This window comes from Dama dama, chromosome 9 (assembly GCF_033118175.1).
Source record: "Dama dama isolate Ldn47 chromosome 9, ASM3311817v1, whole genome shotgun sequence".
In the NCBI taxonomy this organism is placed as follows: Eukaryota; Metazoa; Chordata; class Mammalia; order Artiodactyla; family Cervidae; genus Dama; species Dama dama.
This window is the reverse complement of record NC_083689.1, coordinates 10,961,455-10,985,421: the sequence shown is the minus strand read 5'-3', so window position 1 is coordinate 10,985,421 and position 23,967 is coordinate 10,961,455. Positions and strand designations below refer to the sequence as shown.

At 49.6% G+C, this 23,967-nt stretch overlaps 2 protein-coding genes and 1 non-coding gene across 3 annotated transcripts in view; 1 reads left to right on the top strand and 2 right to left on the bottom strand.

Moving 5' to 3' along the window:
• Nucleotides 1-89: 89 nt before the first annotated feature.
• SLC35E1 (solute carrier family 35 member E1) lies at nucleotides 90-18,920 on the bottom strand. The gene is made up of 6 exons (XM_061149947.1): nucleotides 18,494-18,920; nucleotides 18,019-18,089; nucleotides 15,598-15,735; nucleotides 14,446-14,571; nucleotides 3,549-3,794; nucleotides 90-3,079 (listed from the first exon to the last, which is right to left on the bottom strand). Exons 1-6 carry the CDS (start codon nucleotides 18,918-18,920, stop codon nucleotides 2,849-2,851), a joined length of 1,239 nt encoding a protein of 412 aa, XP_061005930.1. The 3' UTR covers nucleotides 90-2,848.
• TRNAW-CCA (transfer RNA tryptophan (anticodon CCA)) lies at nucleotides 12,051-12,123 on the top strand. Its single transcript has one exon. It is a non-coding gene; the product is annotated as a tRNA-Trp (tRNA).
• Nucleotides 18,921-21,111: 2,191 nt separating the features above from the next.
• Nucleotides 21,112-23,967, bottom strand: part of MED26 (mediator complex subunit 26) — a 40,374-nt gene continuing 37,518 nt past the window's right edge. The window contains exon 3 of the mRNA XM_061149945.1: nucleotides 21,112-23,833. Coding sequence (XP_061005928.1) covers nucleotides 22,181-23,833 — 1,653 coding nt within the window. The 3' untranslated portion in view covers nucleotides 21,112-22,180. The remainder of the gene's footprint in view (nucleotides 23,834-23,967) is intronic.

Sequence of the window (23,967 nt, the reverse complement as noted above, 5' to 3'; positions counted from 1 at the left end):
TCGGCCTCTTACACGTTTTGTGGCTGGACACACTGATGACAGAGTGACTCAGAAGGGGCCCTTCACCGACAAACTGGGACCAGTCTTAATTCCCTGGAGACCATCATTTATTTTTGGTAAATGCCGTCCAAGAATATACACAGTATCATTCCCGCAGAACAGTCTACAGCATGAAAAGTCCTGAAAACACGGTGACATAAAGAGTTCACAATTTTCAGATTCTTCAATAATTTAATGTTCTCTGCGCTAAGGCTGTTAGACCTTAAGGGATCCAGGTCTGGTTATGTCCCAGTGATAACACAGGACCTGCTGTACGATGCGTGCTAAACACACAGCAAAATTCAGAAACTCCAGGTGCTTCTTCATTTGAACCTGTTTGGCTTCTCTCCTTTGTAACAGGGGTTTGATTTTCCCAAATAATGAATGACTTAAAATAAGGTGCTTAAAAATTCCACACTGAGTCTCAAGATAGTGAACAAACACTATTTAAAAATGCCCTCTGAGCCTCAGTTTCCCCCCTTCAGTAAAATGAAGGGATTGGGTCTGAGTTAGTTTTGCAGGCCACACCACGGATGGGTGAACTAAATTTGCTGTTACAAACCCCAGCAGGGAGGAGGGTGACGGAACCCAACGGCAACTGTGGATGTGAGAGGGAGTAGTGGCTGAGCCAGGGCAGCAAGTGGCTGGAAAACTGCGACCTTCATGAGGTCAACGTCCGCTCTGAACTTTCAAGTCTCAAAAGCATGTCTTTGTCTTCTGATCTGATCGAATATGATTGTCTCATTCCAGTGTATGTACTCACTGTAGATTTATGTACAGAACTAAATATCCGTTTATTCATTTATAAACCGTAATGAAACCAGTCAGGTATTTCCCCTCACCAGCAGATCTTGCTTTGGAAAAACAAATACACAAATTTCAGAAACCTCAGAAATTTCATTAAACCTGCAGAAAAGCATAATTCATTTTGGAGTTCAGTTTTATGTTCAAGGAATCAGTTCCTATCATAAAGACAATTACTGTACTCTCTTTGCCATGCAAAATTATCCCCATTTATTGTGGACCAACTGCAGGTCCAACTACTGCCTCTGATGAAGGCACTCTGCAAGTTCACAAATAACATCCTTGAGGACGGCCCCTTCCTGTTGCGCACAGCGTAGTCTCAGAACTTGGGGCCAAAGTAAGTAAAAAGCAAGCCAACATCAAATGGTTCTCCTGAGGCCACTGGTACTAAACTCAAGCCAGAAGGCGACCTCATGACCTCTCCAGGAGCTGCCCATCCATGAGCGACAAAATGTAACCTCTATGTACAAAGTTCCAACTATCAAAAACAAACAGGAGTTGAGCATAAGCTACGGTTGGCACTTCCTCTCGGAGCAGAGAACCATCTCACATGTCAGAAGGTAAAAGGTAACCTGAGGTCCCATCTGCTGATCAAACCAAGTGCCTGTTCAAGAGGGTAGGCGCAGGGCAGAGGAAGAAGGCAGCCAGCAGTCAAGGGAGGGTCCCCTCTGAGGCCACAATCTCTTGTGATGCCAGTGTCCTGACCTGGACCTCAGCACACGGGTTACCCTTGGAGCTCACATAATCTTCCTGGTGATGTGATTCTGCTAAAACCCAAACTTCTTGACCAAAGACTGATTTGGCAAACCAAATCCTAGCCTGGTGCTTGCCCCTTCCCTGGGACGTGATTCAGATCCTGACGGAAACACCGCTAGAGCAGCTAACAGAATCAGTGTGCCAAGCTCTGTGACACAAAAGTATGGAGATGACATTCTTGATTCATCTCACGTTCAGAGGTTGTGATCACTAGAAAAGCGCCTCAGAACACTTCATTCCTTCCTACTAGATGCAGACATATGCCAAGATACGCATCGCCAGCAAGCTTTCTTGTTTTTAAACGTTTAAAAACCAAACGGGCTTCCAACCATAAGCCAATCTGCATGCATCCTGCATCCCCTAAGAGGGGGATGAGGGGTGGGGGACCAAGGTGAAAAACAGACAACTACAAAATATGCCCTAGAAAAATGCAAGATCCTCATAAAACCAACATCTCCTCACCAGATATCCTGTTAAGCACAGTGTTGAAGGCTCATGAGAAAACAAAGTGAGTACTGTAGTTTAGCTTGGAATACTGAACATGATTTCGAATGATCCTTCTTGCTGCTCCGAGAGGAGAGTCGTTCCACTCCAGCAAAGGAAGAGAGTCGGGAGTCAGCAGCCACCCTTCCCTTTCGGTCGGCATACCAACTCTGACTTGCAGGTGAGAGAATTAGGCTCTAAGGATTCAATGCTAATTGCAGTTGCTCTGCACTGAGGAATGTTGGCCAGAGTTGCAAACCGTCATGGGGCTGACCCAGAGCTGAGTCCACCTTTGTGGCTGGAGAGGTTTTCGTAAACTCGTGCACTCCTCTGCTCCACACCTGCTTCGGTCCTGCGCCTGCCTGACAGTGGCCAGTCACAAAGCACCACCCCAGGGGCCTTTCCTCGCCACCCTCCCTGCAAAGCACATCTCGCCCGCTGAGATCTGTGCCTTTCCAGAGAGGGTCCTGGCTGGAAAGCAGAAAAAGAACTCTGAAGAACAGACTTGGGGAAGTAAGTCTACACAGAAAGCTAAAAACCTAGCCAAGGTTTCCAGAGTGACGCCGCCCTCAGAAGACAAGGCTCCCGGAAGAAAGGGCGTGAAACACCGGAGCTCGGGGTGGTGGTCCCCACGGTCTTCTGCTGGTTCCGCACCATCCCCCCTTGGCTGGGTTGTACATTCACTGGTTGTCAGGAGTTTCTGATGCTGCTGGGGGCGGGGATGGAGGAGAGGACTGGCAGAACGTCCTGCCCAACTCGCGAGGCTCTACACGTCGTATCGGTTCAAAGTGTATGAGTTTGGGTAGGTGGGCCGGCCATACTGGAAGTGATCTGTCAAGATGTTGTTGCGGCCGTACTGGTAGTCGCTGTGCGGGGGGAAGAGCGTGCCGTTGTGGGGCTTCTCCAGGGGGCCCCGGTGGTGCTCCTTACTGCTCAGGTCCCCCGTCGTGACGGGGAGGAGGTGCTTCCGGGCTTGCTGGTTCGCGTCATACTTGGTCTGCAAAGTCAAGAGAGCAGTGACGCCATCAGCTGCATGCCTGGGGTGCACGCAGAGGACACAGCGGGGCTCGGGATTCATGGTCAAGAGGCCTTCAAGGTGACACAAGAGTCACCCCGAGTGGAGCTGGGGCACGCCCAGTGCACAGTTAACGGAGCAGCCCTCCCTGCCAGCAATCCCACAGCTTCACAGGGAATACACAGAACCTTCGCGAGGAAGGAGTGAAATTCCCAATAGAGCCTCAGTAGAACTGAGAGCCAAAATAGAGTGAGGCGTGAGCCTGGGGCATCTATGAGGGAAAGTGGAAGCCCAGGATGGAGGGAGCGGAGCCAAGACCATAAGCCAGGCAGTGGCAAAGCTGGGAGCTGGAACCCCTGCCTCTTGGTTCCTGCTGAGGCCCCATCCTTTCCACCAACGCTCGGTGCCTCCTTGGGTGTCAAAAGGACAGCCTTCCCCAGCCCAGACTCACCTTGTTGTACAGAAAGACTCCGAGGATGGCCGTCATCATGCCCAGGACGTTGGTGCTGGTGACGGGGTTCCGCAGCATGATGAGGGACACCGTGATGACCATGATCCTCTTGGTGGCGTTGGCGACCGAGTAGCTCAGAGGGCTGATGAGGTTGAGGATGCTGAAGGCGATGACATTCTGGGCAAAGTTACAGAAGCCGCTGACAGCCAGGAGCAGGAGCGTCCAAGGCCACTGGGCCACAGAGGTCTGCAGCGATGGGGGAGCGAGAACGGCACTGCGGTCAGAGCAGCTCACCTGCCCTGGTGGGGGTGGTGACATACAGTGGCTTCTCTGGGGCCACACTCCCGGGAGGGGAACAGACCCAGGCAGCTCATCGTGTGATACCAGGTGCTTTATACGTACCCTCTGTCCTTCACAACTCTGCATGGCACCGCAATAGTAATCACCACCCATTCCTGCCAAGGCAGTGGAGGTTCGGGGGGGACATCAGGTACTTAAGGGGTGCAGAGTATGACACGAACCAGAGCTTTCCCCTGTCCCTGGGCAGGGAGGGTCGGGGCTCTGGGTTAGCAGAGCAGAGTCTACATACTGGACATCACCTGTCTGAGCTGCTGTGACAAAGTACCACAGGCTAGAGGGGTTACAAAAAACAGATGTTGATTTCTCACAGTTCTGTGGGCTGAAGTCTAAGATAAAGGCGCTGGCAGATTCCACATCTGGTGTGCACCCTCCTGGTGCAGTGGCTCTCACTGGGTCCTCACAGGGCATAAGTGGTAAGGGAACACTGGGGTTTCTCTCTTTTTAAAAGCAATTTTATTTATATGTTTATTGGCTGTGCTAGCTCTGCATTGCTGCACGGGCTTTCCTCTACTTGCAGGGAGAAAGCGCTACTTTCTAGTTGCAGTACACGGTCTCACTGTGGTGGCTTCTCGTGGTGGAGCGCAGGCTCTAGGGCTTGTGGGCTCTGGAGCACAGGCTCAACAGCTGTGGTGCACGGTATCAGTCGCTCCATGGCATATGATCCTCCTGGATCGGGGGTCAAACTCCCATCTCCTGCGCTGATGTGCAGATTCTTTATGCTTAGCCACCAGGGAAGCTCTGGGGCCTCTTAGAAGGGCACAAATCCCATTCATGATGGGCCCACCCTCATGACCTAACCACCTCCAAAAAGCCCTGTCTCCAAGCACCATCATGTTGTAAGGTTTAGGTTTCAACATGAATTTTAGGAGGACACAGACATAGTAGACATTCTTCATTGTATTAAATGGGGAGGTCCTGGGGTGGCAGCCCCTGGGTGTGTGAAGACTCCCCCCACAAGGCTGGGAGCCCAAGGCTCTGGTCTGCCCCATAACTGGAAACCCCCAGGCAAGCTGCCCAACCTCTCTGGCTTCATCTCTGCAATGGGGAAGACTGATCTTGATGAGTCTGTATAACACTGCTGCTGTGAGGACCAAATGCAATTATGGTTTTGAAAGTGCTTTAAAACACTCCCAAGTCAAACGAACAGAAAATGATGTTATCATCAAAACTTTAGTTGCCGATGTCCCTGGTTGTCCAGTGGTTAAGAATGCAAGTGCAGGGTACACAAGTTTAATCTCTGGTCCAGGAAGATTCCACATGCTGCAGAGCAACCGAAGCCCGCATGCTCTAGAGCCAGTGCTCTGCAACAAGAGCACCCATCAGGGTGAGAAGCTCGGCGTGCCGCAACTAGAGAAAGTCTGCATGCGGCAACAGAGACCCAGCACAGTCAAAAATAAAATAAATACGAATTTTAAAAAACAAAATTTTACCATCTGACCCTCGCCAGAATGAAGCCACCATAATAAAGGGGGCCTAGAAGTAAAAACTAAGATCATAGCACCCAGTCCCATAACTTCATGGCAAATAGATGGGGAAAAAATGGAAACAGTAACAGACTTTATTTTCTTGGGCTCCAAAATCACTGCAGAAGGTGACCAGAGCCATGAGGTTAAAAGACATTTGCTCCTTGGAAGAAAAGCTATGACAAACCTACACAGCATAGTAAAAAGCAGAGACAGCACTTTGCGAACAAAGGTCCATATAGTCAAAGCTACGGTTTTTCCAGTAATCATGTATGGATGTGAGAATTGGACCACAAAGAAAGCTGAGCACCGAAGAACTGATGCTTTCAAACTGTGGTGTTGGAGAAGACTCTTGAGAGTCCTATGGACTGCAAGGAGATCTAACCAGTCTATCCTAAAGGAGATCAATCCTGAATATTCATTAGAAGGACTGATGTTGAAGCTGAAGCTCCAATACTTTGGCCACCTGATGGGAAGACTCAATTCATCAGAAAACACTCTGATGCTGGGAAAGACTGACGGCAGAAGGAGAAGACGGCAACAGAGGATGAGATGGTTGGATGGCATCACCAACTCAATGGACATGAGTTTGAGCAGACTCCAGGAGATGATGAAGGACAGGGAAGCCTGGTGTGCTGCAGTCCATGGGGTCACAGAGAGTCAGACAAAACTGACTGGCTGAACACCATAAACCCCAACTAGCAAACATTAGGACCACAAACTCCTCAAAGAGCCTGGGCTGATCTCAGGCCAGCTCCCAGGCTGCTCTGGCCTCTCACGGGAGGACACAGCTGGATCTCTCAGGACAGTGGTGTCTAGTGGCCTTGCCAGGAAGGGAGCTGCAGCAGTCCTTGGGCAGAGGTCTGATTCTATCTCCAGCACCCTCTGATAGGGAAGGGTCACATAGTCCTCTTAAAAGTGAGGGAGATCCAAGTAGGGACCTGCTCAGAATTGCCTTCAGGGTGAGCTGGCCTGTTCTCCCAGGAATTCTTCCCTGAGGTAACCCACAGGGACTTACAAGCTATTTTTACAAGGCAGGCTGCTTGCAAAGATATCTTCCAGAAAAGCAACCCAGCCAATCCAGCTTTTTAAAAGAAGTGACATACAAAAAAGTTGAGTGTTTCTTCCTTCTGGTGGATAGTTCCATGTGTTTTCACACACATATATTGATTTGTGTAGCCAACACCACCATCAGAGTTAACAGCTCCGTCACCCCATGACACTCTCCAGGGCCTCTCTATGCACCCTCCCTCCCCCAACCTAGGCAACCACCTAGGTGTTCTCCATGAAAGGTTTGTCTTTTGGAGACTGTCCTCTAACTGGAAAGATGCAGCATGGAACCTTCTCAGACAGGTTTCTTTGATTCAGCATAATGCCTGTGACCCCCACCCAAGTTGTTGTAAGGGATGACAGTTGGTACTTGTTATTGCTGAGAAATGTTCAGCTGTACAAACACATCAGGTTCTTTCTCCATTCACCTGCTGAAGGACATCTGGGTTGTTTCCAATACTCTGTGATCATAAACAGAGTTGCTATCAATGTTGTGCACAGGCTTCTGTGTCAACCTGAGGTTCATTTCTCTAGAGCAGACACCCAGGAGACTGCTGGGACATATGGTCAGTGTATGTTTACCTTCAGAAGAAACTCCCAGATGTTTTCCAGAGTGGCTGCGCCATTTTGCAGCTGCTCCAACAACAGGAAAGTTCCAGTTGCGCCCCATCCTTGACAAACATGATACTGTCAGTACTTTTCACTGGAGCTATTCTATTAGATACAAAGCGGCACCTCCTCATGGTTTTAATCTGCTTTTCCCTAATGACTAATGATGTTGAACATATTTCACATGTGTACAATCTCAATGGTGAAATTGAAGTCTTTGGCCTATTTTGAAACTACTCAAGTTTTGAGAGTTCTTTATATATCCTGAACACAAGTTCTCTGTCAATATCTCACTGGCAAGTATTTTTTCCCCCAGTCTGTAGCCTGTCTTTCTTTAGTAGTGTTTTGGAAAGCAAAAGCCTTTAAACTTTGACGAAGCCCCCTTTAGCAAATTTTTTTTTTTTAATGGACTGTGCTTTTGGTGTAACGTCTACAAACTATTTCCAAGTCATGAAGATGTCTCCTGTTTTTTCTTCTAAAGGTTACCATTTTTGCTCTTATATTCAGGTCTAGAATACCTTATGAGTTAAATTTTGTATGATGTGTGAGGCTGAAGTCAAGGCTCACATCTTGCATATGGATGTTCATTTGCTCCAACACCATTTGTTAAAAAACTATCCTTTCTCCAAGGAGTTGCCTTTGAACCTTTGTAAAAAATCAGTCACCCATATCTGTGAGTATAATTTCAAGCTGCCTATCTGCTCACTGATGGATGTCTTTCTCCACCAATATCCATACCTTTATACTAAAGTCTTAAAATTATGTAATGTGATTCCTCCAACTCTGCTCTTCTTTCCCAAACTTACTTGGCTATTTCAGTTCTCTTGCCAGTCAATGTAAAATTTCCAATCAGCTTTTCTATATTAAAAAAAATTTTAATATATATAGGTATCTATCTACCTCCAAATATATACACACAGGGGGATAATTTCTCAACTTTTTTCATTAATGCCTTTGCCCAGCAGAAAAATTAAAGTTAAAATTTAAGTAATGATTTACAGTTGAATATAAGAAGTATAAGATTTTGTTGAGTAGAAAGAATTTTATTTCATCCTTTCAAATCTATTTCTTTATCTTGTTTTATTGCTCTGGCTGTGGTGTTAAGTATCATGGGGAATGGGCCTATTGAGAGTGAACATCTTTACCTTATTCCTGAATTTAGGGGAAAAAACTTTCAATTTCTCATCATTATGTTAGCTATATATGCCTTTGATCAAGTTGAGGTAGTTTCCTTCTATTTCTAGTGTGTTGACTTTTTAAAACTCATGACTGGATGTTGGATTTTGTCAAATGCCTTTTCTGCATGAGTGGCATAACTATGTGTTTTTTATCAGGCTATTACAGTAGATTACATTGATTGATTTCAAAGTATTGAATTAGCCTTGCATTCTTGATTTAAATCTCACTTTTTCATAGTGTAGTATGTTATTTAACATATCCCTGCATTTGATTTATTCTAATATTTTATTAAGGACTTTTGCCTCCATGCTCCCAAGGGATATTGGTCCTTTTTGTGGTTTGTTAATATGAACCAAAAGTGTTCTTTTCCTCTTCTGTTTTCCACAGGAGATTGTGCAGAACTGGTGTTTATTTTTCCTTAAATGTTTGGTAGAAATTACCCATAAAACCATCTGGGCCTGATGACTTCTTTTTAGAAGGCTTTAAACTATGAATTCAATTTCTTTAATAGTTATAAGATTCAGGTTATCTTTTTCATCTGGAGTGGGTACATTTTGACAGTGTGTGGTTTATGAGGAACGGGTCTATTTCAGTTCTTGCTGATTTTATGTATGTAGAGTTGTCAGTAGTATTTTTATGGTTTTAAGTTCTGTGAGTTCTGCAGTACTGTTCCCTTTTTCATTCCTGATTATTTGTACTGTCTTATCCCTCTGTCTTTTTTGAAAGGGCCAGTTTTGCTTAAAATTTTTTTTCTTTTCCCTTGAGACTTCCTCTTTGGTTCACGGATTATTTAGAAATGTGCTGTTTGGTTTCCAAGTGTTTAGAGATTTTCCTGTTACCTTTTTGTTATTTACTTTTAGTTTTATTATGATCAGAGCATATACTTTGTATATTTCCAACCCTTTTCTTAAGGTTTCTTTTTTATGACATACAACATGATCTATTTTGGTGAATTTCCACATGTACACTTGAAAAGATGTCTATTCTGCTGCTGCTGCTGGGTAACATACTCTATAAATGTCAATGAGATTTCCAGTTGGTTGATAGTGGTGTTCAATTCTTTACTCCTGATCTTCTATAGATCCAGTGATTTTGGAAATTCTGTATCTGCTGGATATAGAATTACGTGTTAACGGTTCTTTAGTTTTAGTACTTTACGAATGTTATTCTACTTCATGGTTTACTGATGAGAAACCCACAGTTATCCAAATTGCTGTTCTCCTATAAATAATGCATCCTTTTTCTGTTTTCAAGCTTTTTTTGTCTTTGAATCTTTTTCTTTCTGTGGTTCAAACTAGATACCTTCTGCTGATATATCTTCAAGTTATGGACTTCCCTCTGTCATCTCCATTCTGCTACTGAGTTCATCCAATACCATCCAGTGAGTCTAAGTTGTTTCTTCCATCCTGAAATTTCCACTTGGTTCTATCTTCTATTCTTCCCATTTGTGTCAAGAACATTCTTGGAGCATGATTATAAATAATTGCTTTAAAGGCTTTGTCCAATAATTTCAACATTTGTGTCATCCCAGTACTGGCATCTGTTGACTGTCTTTTCTCATAAGACTTGAAATTTTTCTGTTTCTTTGTATGCCCAGTAATTCTGGATTATATCCTGGACATTTAGAATATTATAAGACTCGAGGTCCCATGGAGAATATTGATATTTGGTTTTAGCAGACTCAGCTAGGTTCAGGCTACAAGCTTGACCAGCCTCCACTGGGTAGCGGTTCCAACACCAGTTCTGATTTCAAAGCCTTTTCAGTGGACACAGCTCTGTCCCAGGTGTGCTCTACCAGTGACCAGTCTTGGTCCTGGGTAGTAGACTATATTCTGTCTTTGTATGCTGTTAGGATCAGATCCTCACATGTGCAGCTCAGGATTTTGTTGTTTTATTTTTAAAATGGTAATTTTGTCTTTCCAACTTTAACTGAATTTCAGATTTCTGCTTGCTTTTCCATTTTGGCTCCGCCTTTTTTTTTTTTTTTGGTCGCACTGCACGGCATGTAGGATTTAGTTCTGTAACCAGGGATTGAACCCATGTCCGTGGAAGTGCAGAGTCTTAACCACTGGAACACCAGGGTAGTCTCTTTTATGGTGTTTTATGAGATCATTTCCCCCAGGTTCCTTCTTTCTATGTCTCCTTGGTATTTTCTGGTTTCTGAGGTCTCCCTCTTTCAATCATCTAGTCAGAAAGCTGGACTTAATAACCTGACTCTGATTCCTTCCTACAAATGTACCTCCATCTGGGGCCAAGCAGTGGGAGGATGAAGAAAAGAAAAAAAAAAAAAAAAATGCAACAGGGGCTAATCCTATCCTGCGACTGAAAAGGGAGGTTGCCCACCTCAGCATCTTAGGTGCCTATGGGACCTTGCTGCCACCACCAAATGGGACTGCTGCTGGCCTGGGACGTGAGAGGACAAAGGAAACAGAAAACAGAGGATTCCCCCTATGCTCTCAGAGCATCATGAATCTCCTCCCCGCCCCCCTCAGCAAGCTAGTAAAGAGGGCTTTTCACTCTCTTCCTCCCCCAGTGCCCACTTCTGTGTTTCCAGATGCTTTAAGTCCAGGCTGAAGATACAGGAGGCAAAAGAAAGCAAACCCACAGCTGGCTCAGTGGTACTTTGTAATCTGGTTTTCTCCACCAGCCTGCCTGTTCCCATTTACTTTTTAGTTCTCAAATACTGGCTTCACCCATCCTGTCCAAGCTTTAAAACTGGGCCACCTGCTTCAGAGTCTGGAAATTCATACCTGGCTACAGTTGAGCTGTTGGCAGCAGGTCTGGAACTGTCTGGGAACTGCCTGCTGCTATAGCCTTTGATTCCTGGAAACATGGTGATTAGCAGGTCCAGATGATGCTCTCCAGCCTAAGCTTTCTCCCTTCCTTATGGAGCACAGCACCAGGACAAACCTAACTGACCTGGCTGCTATGGGAAGATGCAGGGGAGGGTGGAGGAGCCCCGCTAGGAACCCCACTTTCAGGAGGCAGCACTGTGGAATACTGTGTGCTGCTAGGGCTGCTGTGAAAATGTACAAGGGTCCCATCAAGGTAAAAAATATATGGCTTCAGGGCTTTCCTGATGGTCCAGTGGTTAAGAGTCCACCTGCCAATGCAAGGGACAGAGGTTCAGCCCCTGGTTCAGGAAGATGCCATGTGCTGTGGGGCAACTAAGTCCATATGCCACAACTACGGGGTGTGCATGCCAGGGCCCGTGAGCTGGCAACTACTAAAGCCTGCATACCCTAGAGCCATGCCCTGCAGCAAGAGAAGGCACTGCAGTGAGAAGCCTGCACACCACAAGTAGAGATCAGTCCCTGGTCGCTGTAGCCAGAGAATACCTGCATCTAGCGACGAAGACCCAGCCCAATCAAAACTTAAAAAACAAAAAAATGACCTTGACGAGAAAAAGAGGTTACCAATAGCAAGACAAGTAAGTTTATTACTAAAAGAAAACCAAAAAACGTCCTAAATGCAAGAGAAAGCAAAGAGAGCAACGAGACAGCAGAGCAAAATCTACATATAGCTGTTTGTGAGTGCATACAGAGACACCGATGAGTTAGCACGGTGTAACAGCACTGACGCCACACCTAGACGCTACAGAGCAGCCAACAAAAGGAAAAGGAAAGACCCGACAGGTCAGTGTGGAATGATCCCCAGGACGTGTTACTGGTGAAAACCTTTTCTAAGTATCTAAAATATCTAAAGAGTCACTATTTGTATAAGGAGGGTGGAGAAATGAACACACTTGGCCCTCAGTACCTGTGGGGGATTGGTTCCAGAAGTCCCCAGATCTGAGGATGCGCAAATCTCTCATATAATAAGATGGCATACTGCAGGGACTTCCCTGGTGGTCAAGTGGCTGAGACTCTGCGCTCCAAACGCAGTGGGCCCAGGTTCGATCCCTGGTTAGGGAACTAGATCCCATATACCACAGCTAATCATAAAAAAATCCCAAGTGCTGCTAAGACCTGGCGCAGCCAAATAAATTAATTAAAAATTTTAGTTAAAATAAATAAAATGGTGTAGTACAATTTATACTCAGCCCTCTCTATCTACAGCTTTCACATTTGCAGATTTAACCAACCCTGGATTGAAATTTTGATCCTTGGTTAAAAATCTGTGGATACTGAGGGCTGACCATATATAGGAGTTTGCTTATGTTTATGGAAAAAAAAACACAGAGGATAAACCTAGATCATAAAAATGGCTACTTACAGGGGTGGGGGGAGGAGGCAACAGAAAGTGAAGCCAGATTTCTTTGAATAAACCCTGCCATATCATTTGGAAACATAAAGGTGTGACATACTCTATGTGGGGTGGGGGTGGGATTGCCTAAAAATTGAAAACAAACGAAGTAAAGGAACCCAAACGTACATGAAGTTGGTGACAGAGGCACACTGTGAAAACAACTATTTCAAGTACCCTTAGAACACAATATTCCAGTTGTCCATTTGTAACAAAGGCTGCTCTAAGGACAGAGAGAGCTGCAAAGAAACCTAAACCGTCTACCTGCAGCTGTCTCATAGGGACTCACTCTGAAGCAACTATCCGTGTGTGCAGTTCAATCATGTATGAATAGCTCCGGTGTGTGTGAATAAGAAATTCTGTGAGAAGCCAAGTGTACCAGAAAAAGATGCAAATAAAAAAGTCAAAGCAATAAGTCCTGCAGTGTTACACTGGAATGAGAATGAACTGGGATAAACTCTCCCCTATGCCACCAAATGCGTCTTAGTTTTCCACTACAAAGGCTTAAAGACGAGAACCCAACAGCAGGGCGGACACACGGCACTCAGAAGGTGTTTGAACACCACTCTCTCTGTGGAAAGCAACCTGGGTTCCTGAAGGAGCTCTGGGATGGGAGGTGCACAAGATGACGGAAGACACCCTGTGGGACCAGAAGCTTCCAAAGGCTGATAGGTGCTCTCAGGAGGGCAGGGAGCCAACAGGAGGGACTCTATCGGCCCAAGCAAAGATAATCTGAATATTAAAAAAATTATGTGTTCACCTGACAAGCATGAGTTCACAGGAATACAAAACAATAAAAGAACCCTCCTTCACCTGAAAAAAACAAAACCTTAACTCACTAGTTAACACTGAAGTAAGCTCTAACTCTTTACTCTGAAAACTCATAATTGAAAAGGCGAGAGAGGCAGTAAATTGCTTTTTGTGCACTGTACTTCCAGGTAATAAACTAGTTCTGGTTGATGATGGCAAGTTCGTCACAGAAACATTACAGCTGATCAACACAGAAAGGAAGTTAGAACATGGAGCCAGTTTCCTCACCCTAAAACCAGAGAGAACCGCCACTGCACCCATAGATGGTGGTAAAGATTAAAGACAAATGTCAAGAATTCAGTCAGGGACTTCCCTGGTGGTCCAGTGGTTAAGAATCTGCCTGCCAATGCAGGGAACACAGGTTTGATCCCTGGTCCAGGAAAATTCCATATGCTGTGGAGCAACTAAGCCCGTGAGCTGCAACTACTGAGCCCACGCACGTAGAACTTGTGCTCTGCAACAAGAGAAGCCATTGCAAAGAGGAGTCTGGGCTGCAATGAAGAGCAGCCCCGCTCGCTCCAACTAGACAAAGCCCAAGCAGCAACGAAGACCCAGCGAAGCAAAAAATAAATTCTAAAAATTAAAAAAAAAATTGATACACCGATCTTTAAAAAAAGAATCCAGTCAGACCTCATTAAGCCCTACATTGACTCCATCCACCTCAGACCTGGAAGAGCCATGCCCAGCTCCTTATCACTGTTGCCTGCATTAGTTTCTAGTACATTCTCTGGAGGCTGGTCCTGTAGGTGGTGTGTGGGAAGATGCTCTTTCCTGGGCTCAGCTCAGAGAGCTCTGGGTACATCTGGAGTCAATGGAAGTCCGCACAGAGATGACGCCAAGAAAGGACTCGAGCAGTGCAAGCACAGTTTCAAAAAGGCCAAGTGAGACCGCAACGAGACAGGGTGAGACGGCCACCTGTGCTGCCGCTTCTTCTTCCTTGAATGCACTGGCACGGATGCAGCAGTTACCAGCAGCTGGGATCTAGCACGACTGAGAAGGAAATACACAAGAAGCCGACTTCCTTGACTGCATGTAATGTGAATCATCGAAGAGCTGAGAGCTAAAAGGGCTGGCGGTCAGAAGCCCGATGCCCCAGTCAACACAGAGGCGTAATTCCCTGACAAAGCACCTACTTCGGGACCAGCTAAGAAAAGGGCATGTTCTTGGCACAGACAACTCACCAGGTCGCTGCTGACCAGGAAAGCCGAGAGATCTACCAGGACCCATGTGGGGATCATAAAAAAGACGGCATGGCAGCCCAAGATGTTCAGCAGCCGGAGATGGTGGATCCTTGAATCTCTTAATACCTGAAGAGAGAAAACCTCTTTAAAGGCTGGTTGTAACTATAAGTGGCAAGAGGGGCTCCGCTTACCCAGGCCCCAAACATAGTGACCGCACATTATCCCTGGTATCTGACCTTGACTGCCAAACCTACAAGTGCACCTATGATGAGACACACTGCCCATGACTAAAACAAGCACAGTGTTTCATATGCAAAGGACCGAGAAAAGAAAAACAAACAAAAACAGCAGCACTCAATTGCTGGTGAAGCTACAGTGAAACAGGCACTCTGAGATGGTACTGGTTAATGTCTAAATTGGCACACGGTTCCAGAAAACAAGCAGGCAAAGTGTATCAAGAGCTGTAAATATCTCATACCCTCTGACCCAAGAGTGGTAAACTCATCAAAAGGAAATAACCTGAGAAACAGAAAAATGTTTAACACAAAGATGTTCATAAATTGTATTATTTGTAGGGAATAGTTGGAAATAATCTGAGCTGCAAAAGGGAAACCAACTGTGTTAATTATGGTACCTGAAAAGAATGTGATTATTATGAGTTAGTGATAATTTTTAATGATATGGGAAAATGCGATGTTAAAATAATAAATGAACAAAGCAAAACTGAAAAAGTATGTATAATATTGCAACTCTAAAAACCATGCAGGAAAAAACCCCTAGCATTAACACTAGTTCTCATTAGGGAACAATACTGTGACTTTCCTCAAGAAAGAGGAAACCCTGAGCCAGGGGGTAGGTCTCTGTTGAGTCTTGATCCCCAGCACCTACTACGGTGTCTGTCACACAATAGGTGCTCAATAAATTTTCTGATTTCTTTTCATTGTACTTTTCTCTATCTTTTCACATTGAATGTAAGTCAGCTTCATAATAATAATAATAATAAAGCTATTTAAAAAATAAAACAATAGAAACCAGTAGAAGGGTGACAGGATGTTGTTTGTTCCAACACTGAAATCTTTACCTGGCTACTTTTTTAGACGCCACCCGCACACCCCAGAAACAGCAGGTGCATCCTGGACAGCACCCCAATACCTTTTTGGAGAAAATATTCTGAAGCGAGAAGCACAGTGTGGCAGCAAGGGCGCTGACAAGCCCCCACATGTCGAAGGACAGCTCGGTGACGGTGGCCAGCAGGACGCCGCTGATGATGGGGATGAGTGACAGGTACACCTGTTAGAGGATGGCAGGAGTGGCTGGCAGGCCAGGGTTGAGCTGGGCCGCCCAACACTGATGCCCGGGGGAAAGCCTTGACTGCTCTCTCTTCCCTCCCCAAAGGGACACCACCTACCACTTTGGATGCCAGTGTTAGCTGTGACAGTAATACTCTGGAGAGTGGGGGGGGAGGCAGATGGTTCTCAGAGTACCTGAGGGCAGCGCTGTGTCACTGTGGGCCCCCCCGCACCCCCATTAAGAGCCACAAACCAGGGCTGGTCCTAATAGGATCTACCCAGCTGCCGCCACCAACACACCAGGATCTGAAACTAAGCCTCTGATGGGCTTCCCGGGTCCCTCTTATTTTGCACTCTTCCAACATGCAGTTATCCCTGGTGAGGACACTCCCCCTGCACCTTCTCCAGCTGGAGACCTCCTTTCCCTTCAGGGGTCAGTTCACAAAGGCCAAGAACTTCCCCTGACCCAATGCTCCCTAGACACAGTCAGGTTCCCCAGCTGTGCGTTTTGGGAGCAGTGCTCTCCACCCACCAGAAGCACCCTTTACATCGTCTGCGTCCCTGCACTCCTTTAGGGCAGCTCTTTGTTCACGGCTCTATGCTGGTGCCCGGCCCTTAGCAGGCACCCAACAACTGCTGGCTACAAGAACGAGGAGTGAGTGCTGTGACCAGGGTCTTCCAGAAGGTTCAAGCATTTCCGGGCCTGGAAAGTCCCAGAGCTCTCACGGCTAAATAGGCTCCCAACTTCCAGAGAAATGGGGTCCATACCCAACATGTGGCTTTCCTTACTCCTGGCTCATCCTTCCCCTACAGAGAATACTCATAAAGCACTTTGGGGACTTCCCTGGTTGAGACTCTGCCCCCAGTGCAGGGGGCTAGGGTTTGATCTCCAGGGAACTAAGAATGGAGAACAGCCAAAACAAATAAACAGATTAAAAAAAAAAAAAAACACGAAAAACACTTCAGAGATTTTGGGAGGAGATGGTGATGCACCCCACCCCCATCCCCACATACACAGGGTGAGTAAGAGCTCTGAATTCCAGAATTCCTGCTCCCTCACTACTGGCTGGCCCTCAGGTTCTTCCTTTTGAAGTCTCATTGCTTTCCCTGAGATGAAATGATCACCGACCTGATCTGGAAAGGGTGGGGCCACACTTACTCTATCATCATCATCATTAGTCTCCTGCCTAAGCCATTCCCCCGTCTCTCCTCCCTGTGAAAGGTTCTGGCTCCCTGCCCAAGCCAGGAACAATGACCCTATCAGGAAGCCTGATAAACACAGTGTGATACTGAGAGAAGCAAGCCACACACCTCCTGGTCAACTCCGACCTGCGGAGACCAGTCACATCTGCCACCACCCTGGGGGTGGGCTGCAGGGCACACCAGATCTGGCAGGGGACGAGACTGACCGAAAGAAAACACCAGCCGGGGTGGCCCCATTTCTATAAGCTAATCCAGGGCCCCGCCATTCTAAGTTACATAAAATACAGGACACCAGAAACCAACCACACAGAAAAGAGACGCTCTGTCCAGCATGAAATGGATTCCAGCTGGGACAACAGGAATCCCACTTCCACTTAAGGACACAGGGCAAGGCTGTCTCTGGCTGAAGCCACAGCTTCTCTCACTCCAAGCCAGGAAATACCCTGGCTTGGCATCTCAAACAGACCCTGGATTGTGCCCAGAGCATCTTCCCCATGCAGCCCTGGGCTCTGCGGGCTGCTCTCACTTCCATCTCCAGACATTCACAATTCCTGGCTGTTTTTATTTCTAAGACTTTGCTGGGCTTTGCCAACATCAGATTCCTCTGACTAGTTTCTCACTTCTGACCCCAGAAATCCGGAGCCAGACCACTATCTCTTGCAAAGATGTAAAACTCTGTCAGAGTTCCGTTCCAGCAAGGAGTCAGATATTCCAACCCTCATTCCACTGGAGGGGGGGTGGTCTGGTCAAGGTGGGACCAAGTTATCCAAGTTGCCTACCAGCAACCCCAGGTTGGGAATCCAAACAGGGAGGACCGCTGGATCTGAAATGGGCGGCAGCATCCTGAGACCACACATCAGAAACAACTCAGGAACACACACCCCACATGCTCAGGAACACTGCCCCGGGGGTGATTCCAGAAAGTTAGCAGCAAAAGAGCCACCAGAGGTCTAGAAGATGACTTCCTTATTTGACAGGAAGCCAGGCAGCCTGCAGACCAGGAACCTGGACCACGTCACCAGCTCAGCAACAGCTGGGAAGCCTTTGGGGCCCCCACCGGCCCAGAACCCTCCTAGGTTACCTTGGTGCTCTGTTTCTCCTTCATGATGATCCGAGACAGGAGGACCACCCAGATGGGCATGGTGGCCTTGACTGCAAAGAGAGGGTAGGGGCATTCAGGGAGCTGCGCTAGTCCCAGAACCCACTCTGGGACCTGTCCCAACCCCACTGGGGTGGAGGGGTAGGAAGGCTTGGCTGCCACTCAAGTCACTTCAGCTCTTCTTTACCTGTGGGCCCTCCCCGAACCCAACAGTTCTGATCCGCCCTGCTCACTTCCCAGCTTTCTTCTCAGTCCCTTCCCTCCCGGAGAGCCCTGCGCGTGTCCCTCTCTTCCTAAAAGCTTTGGCGGCCTCCAGCGCCTTCTAGACTGAAACGGACTTCTCAGCCCGACATTCCAGGCCGTCGAGGGCACCCCAGCCGGCGCACTCCGACCCAAGCGTCAAAGCCCCAGGTGGCGTGCGCCAGCCGCCGCCCCCTAGGCCAGCCTCGGCACCCACCGGTGTGCGCGTAGGACACGGGCACCTTCCATATGCTGACGTGCGCGGACACTGATGCGAAGTACTTGCCGAAGGCGAGCGGCAGCACGTAGCGCGGGTAGAAGCGCGGCGGTAGCAGCGGGCCGGACGACTGATGCGGACCGGGCCCAGGGCCAGAGACGGGCGGCGCCGGGGGCACGCGCCAGGCGCGGAGCAGAGGCGGGAGTCCCGCGCACAGCGCCAGGATGTGGCACAGCGACACGGTCACGGGGAATGGGAAGGCGCTCAGGATCACCTTGTTGACCACATTGCCGCCCGCGCTCAGCGCGTACCACAGCAGGCACAACGCTGCCACCCGCGCGCCCTCGCGCGCCCCTCCGCCGCCGCCGCCGCCGGCTCCCGAGCCCCCGGCGCCCGCGCCCACTCCCACCGCCGCCGCCGCCGCCATCCTACCCGAGCGGCCGCCCCTTCCCGCCCGTCCGACGGCCCGACGCCGGGCGGGGGCGGGGCCGGACGGGGGTGGGAGCGCCAGCCAACGCTGCTGCCTATTAGCCACCGTCGCTTCCGTCACCGCCACGCGCCGGCCGACGCGCCCGCCACCACGTAGCGAACGTAGGCCCCGCCTTCCTTTGGGTGGGCTTCCGGGAGGGCGGGGTCTGTCCCGGAAGCGGAAGAAAAGGGGACCGTGAGCCCAGCAGGGCTCTGAGAGTAGTGGGTTGGCCTGAGCGAGCGTAGACTGGATCCCGGAGCACAGGCAGGAGGGGCGGGAGGGAGCGGTAGGAGCCTGCTATGTCGGTGTCTGTGAGCCGGCGATCGAGCTCGCGGGTCAAACCTCGATATCCGGGCTGCATTGGAGCCCTCCAGCCAGATTCCTGATGGTCGGCGGCGGAAGACAAAGGTAAAAGACCAGACCTTTCGGGGAGAGAAACCGAATGGTGAAAACCTCTTCATGGGCTAAATTCTTTCTGCAAATCGGGAGCGAACTCCCGTGGCCGCACTCCAACTGAGGGGCCAACCCAGAACGCCCTGGAGCACGTCTCGGAATGCGCTGTGCGGTATTACTGTCTTCATTTCACCGACTGATGGACCGAAGCCCAGAGAAGGGAAGCGACGTGGCATGGGTCTTCTGGCCAGTTTGGGAGTCGCAGTAATGGCAACCTCCTCGGGCTCCTGTCTCTAGGGATCTGCAGGAGGGAGGGGCGTGGTGCTGGCCCCTACTGCCGATGCTCAAGGACCGGTTGGGAGAGAGCAGCCCAAAGCCGCAACGGAGGAAAACAAAGCGGTGTTTTCAGCAAGATGATCTTACACTGCAGGACTGTTTGAAATATCATGTACTTCCAACTTTGGGGGTGATAGGGAGTGTTAAAATTTTTCTTCTACGGTATCTTTACTTGGCAAATTAAAAAGTGGCAACCCAACTTGATCCGCAAAATGTTGGTGGGAAGTCACAGCCTAACCTTGTGTTCTCAAAGTCAGGCAGTATCTGTACCCTAGGGCTTACTGGATACTCAGACACAGGAGAGGTGCCTGCAGGGGGTGAAGGAGCAGTGACCTCCCTCAAAGCCCAGGTCTGAGAAAAGGAGATGCTCATGGGGTGCCAACCTGCACCTTAATAGCTTCCAGCTGTGCCTCTGACCCTTTGTTGGTCTCAGGATACCCACATGTCAGCTGGCCACATTAGAGGTAAGAAAACAGGCACAGTGGACTAAGGAAACTAGTTATTCCACAGCACACATGGTCCTGATGACAAGCTTTCACCACCCACCCCCCCCCCACCCCCCCCCCACCCCCGCTAAATTTGGATAATTTAATCCTCACAGCTTTGGGGTATCACTTATATCTCCCAAATGGGGACAGGTGTATAGGAGTAAAGTGATTAGCCCAGGTCCATACAGGTGGTAGATGGCAGGGGCAGAGTTTAACCTTAGACTGCCCTCAAAGCTACTTCACCCACTTCTCGGAGAGGGTATGCCCTGCACCAGGACTATGTCAGAATTCCCCAAGGCTCTGAAACTGTAGCTCTGCATTGATTGTTGCAGACTGATGTTTCTGGACCTCCTGATTTGCCTGGTGGGGCTGCTCCTCTAAAGGGGGAGTTGCTTCCTCACCTGTGAAATCAAGTAAATGTGGTCAAGATGACCTATTCCAGACTGAAAAAAATTGGAAGCCAAAGCTTATGGTTTCAGAGACGAGGGAGAAGAATTAAAAGATCGTCACTTTATAGTCATGGAAGAACTACAAATATTTCAGGGGGTAAGACAAGGTCACTTGAGACCTGGGTTGTAGAGCCTGCTTGGGAGGGTAAAGCTCTCTCTTTCTAGGGAAAGTAGGGTCTGGAATGGAGACAGATGTGGCCTCTCTGACTCTGTCACCCAGAGTTAGCAGGTGACTCTGGAGGTGGGAGAGGCACTGTGGCCCTGAATGAATGAAAGGCAAGGTGGAGGTCAGTCTCCATGCAGAAGGCTAATAGGCTGGACTTGGTTACTTTGCCCTGCCCACCTCCCCACAGCCTGGCTAGCTATGGGGCCTGAACCTTGGACATGGGGTCCAGGTTGTCTTGGCTAATCCAGAATCCAGAAAGGATGAATGTGGCTATAAAGGACCAAATTAAAAAACAATTCTCAGACTGGTTTGTGCAAATGTTTTTTTTTTTTATTATTATTTCCACATTTATATCACAAGGTGTCCACTTACTGGACCAAATAGCAAAGTTGCTCCCTTCTGCGTCCTGAGAACACAGAAGTCTAGGTACTGTACATTCACTAAGGCTCCTTGTTTTTGCAAATCGCGTTTATGACAAATAACCATAAGGCAAACGAATCTAAAGGAATGGTTATGAGTGTTTCCAGCATACAGACAGGTCTCTTCTCGCCCAACAGTACAGCTTACACACCAGTAGCACCCGCGGTTACTTTTGTGTTTTGAGGGGAAGGGAACTCTAGAAAGGTGAACTTTTCTAGATATGTGTGGGAAGGGGAAACTGAAGAGGTAAGAACAAAAGGCAAGTTATTTGTCTGGTGGTCAGATGGAAGAGGGGGCAAAATAAACTTTAGAAAACAAATTTTTGCAGCATTTCTTTAAAAACTGGGCTGTAACTGAAACCAGATACAAATGTGTGGACGCCCAGGGAGCATGGGTCGAACTGGTTGGCCAGCTGGCCTGCCTGATGCCAGCAGCTCATTACAGCTGAGGCACCGTGATGGGAAAGCTGGCCAGGTGGGGTGCAAACCGAGGCCGCAGTGTTGCCCACTGCCTCAAACACATAGGGCCATATTAAAAAACAGAAAATGCAAAGAGATGAGATGCGTGCTTCTGTCGCTGTGTTAAAGGTAACCTCTCCCACAGGTTTTCTGTGCCTGCCTGCAACTGAGGTCCCAGCTCACCAGGGCTGGGAAGCACCCACACCTCTTCTGGGGTGGGAGACTAACGCTTTTTATAGCTGGTTTGCTATAGAGTTCTGAACTCACTTTGCTGGCCTTCCTTCCACGCGGTCCTTCCTTTGCAATTTTGTTAGTAAACTGGTAGCAGCATTTCACAAAAGGAGAATTTAGAGGGATGAGTGCAGAGAGACCTAGAGACTCTCGCCCCCTCCCTCCCGCCCCGGGCCGGACCCCCCGGATTCCCAACCACTGGAGGCGGCGGGCCCTGGCGCCCGTCCTCCATGGCCGACTGCAAGGTGGGAATGCACTTAAGAGCCCGAGGGGCCGGTCAGTCCAAGCAGACATAAGGCAGAATGTTCAACCGCCCGTCGTCGCCGTGCGGGTCGAGCGATATGCACTGCGTCCAGTCATACCAGTTACCCTGTGTGTCCTGACACCCGTTCACCCCTGGCCACTGGTGGGCCTGGATTCTGTCCAGATCGTCCTGGGTGACCTCGCGGCTCAGCCCGGGGAAGTCCGTGGGTGGGCCATGAGGCACCAGCACGTGTGGCTTCCGGGCCCCGCGCCGAGTGCTCTCCTCCTGTTTCAGGTACTCGGACATGAAGTGGTGAGCGCCCGGGGTCTGTGCGCCTGACGACGAGAGCAGGCTGCTCTGCCGGCTCAGGTAGGACTGGATGATCTCATTGCGCGACAGTTCCTTCCAGTTCGTCTGCTCAAAAGGGCTCTGGAGGCTGGCCTTGGCCTCGGGCTTGTCCAGCTCTGTCCTGGGCTGCTCCGTGTGCACAGGGCTGTCGGCCCGCACTGGCTCTTTCTGGGTCAGAGGTTTGATCTGTCTCGTCATGGGGTCAAAAGTGAGCTTCCGCTCTTTTAACCGGACAGGCTTGACACCGGCCTCAGCCACCTGCCCGTCCAAGTTAACCGTGTAGTCACGAGGCCGGTACCTCTTCTTCTTTTTGCTGTCCGACCCACCGGAGGAGGCAGCATCGCTGTCCGCCTTGGAGGAGTCTGGGGAGAAGCCTGCCCGGGGCAGGAGGGGCTCGGCCGGCGGCAGCCCCGCCTTGCAGCCTGACCCTGCGAGCCGCTGGTGGCCCTCTGGCTGCTCTAGCCAGCGCACGGGGCTCTCTGCGCTGGGCAGCAGCTCGAGTCGCCGCACGGGGGGTGTGGACGGCTGGGCCAGCGGAAGCGGTGATGGCACCTGGGTGGCATCCAGCGACTGGGGCCGAGGTGATGGGCTGGGCAGGGAGCCCTTGTACGTGTATGGGCTCCGCTGCCGGGCAAAGGAGCCCTCGTGCCGTGAGTTCCGGGAACCGAGAGAGCAGCGAGGTGGCCCCTTGGGGTGGGGGGGCCCTGGAGTCTCGTCCACCCTGTCCAACTGCTGCAGCAGCACAGGCTTCGTCTGCAAGCAGGGCCCGGGGGGCTTGCCCAGGCCCGGGGAGCTGGTGTGCGGCCTCACGGCGTTGACGGGGATCTTGCCGCTGTGCTTGTCGTTCTCGCCGTGCTCCAGGCGGTTGCCCTCAGGGCCCACATGCCCACTGCTGTCCAGGGGGCTGGGGAAGCTCTCGGGGCTCCCGCTGATCCCATTGGTGGGGAGAGGGGACGAGTTGGGTACCAGGGAGTCGTGGCTCGCCTTGGAGACCTTGGGAGGTGGCCCCGGGTGACCGAGGTCACGCTGGTCTCCCCGGCGCTTGCGGCTGCCCAACCTGTCCAGCCGCTGCCCGCACAGCCTCGGCATGTCATTGCGGTACTTCAGGTCGTGGACGCTTTTGGGTGGGCCCGCCGCCCCTGCCTCTGGCCGGCAGTTATGGGCACCGCCGTTGGCCGAGCCGGTGGCAGCCGCCAGCCCTCGCAGCGCAGCCTCATTCTGGTGCACGGGCTCAATGAGCTTCTGCCAGCTCCGCAGCAGCTTCTTAGCCCGCTTGGCGAGCTCCTCGTTCTTCGTCTTCTTGCGGACGTCGTTGATGAGCTTCCCAAGGCGGGTTTCCTACAGCCAGAGAGACACAATGACATGCTTTTAGGACAGGGACACCCCATGAAAAGGGAGCTGGGACGGAAATGGAGCTTCCCATGGAGCTGGGGGAAGGGCTCCGTATCTTTGAAATGACCCCACAGGCCCCC

Excerpts from the sequence above, each read along its gene's own strand:
- SLC35E1 (XM_061149947.1), bottom strand. The coding sequence starts at position 18,920 with ATGGCGGCGGCGGCGGCGGTGGGAGTGGGCGCGGGCGCCGGGGGCTCG. Across the intron at positions 18,090-18,493 it reads CGTGTCCTACGCGCACACCG|TCAAGGCCACCATGCCCATC; the intron begins GTGGGTGCCGAG and ends CTCTCTTTGCAG. Across the intron at positions 15,736-18,018 it reads AGGAGAAACAGAGCACCAAG|GTGTACCTGTCACTCATCCC; the intron begins GTAACCTAGGAG and ends ATCCTCTAACAG.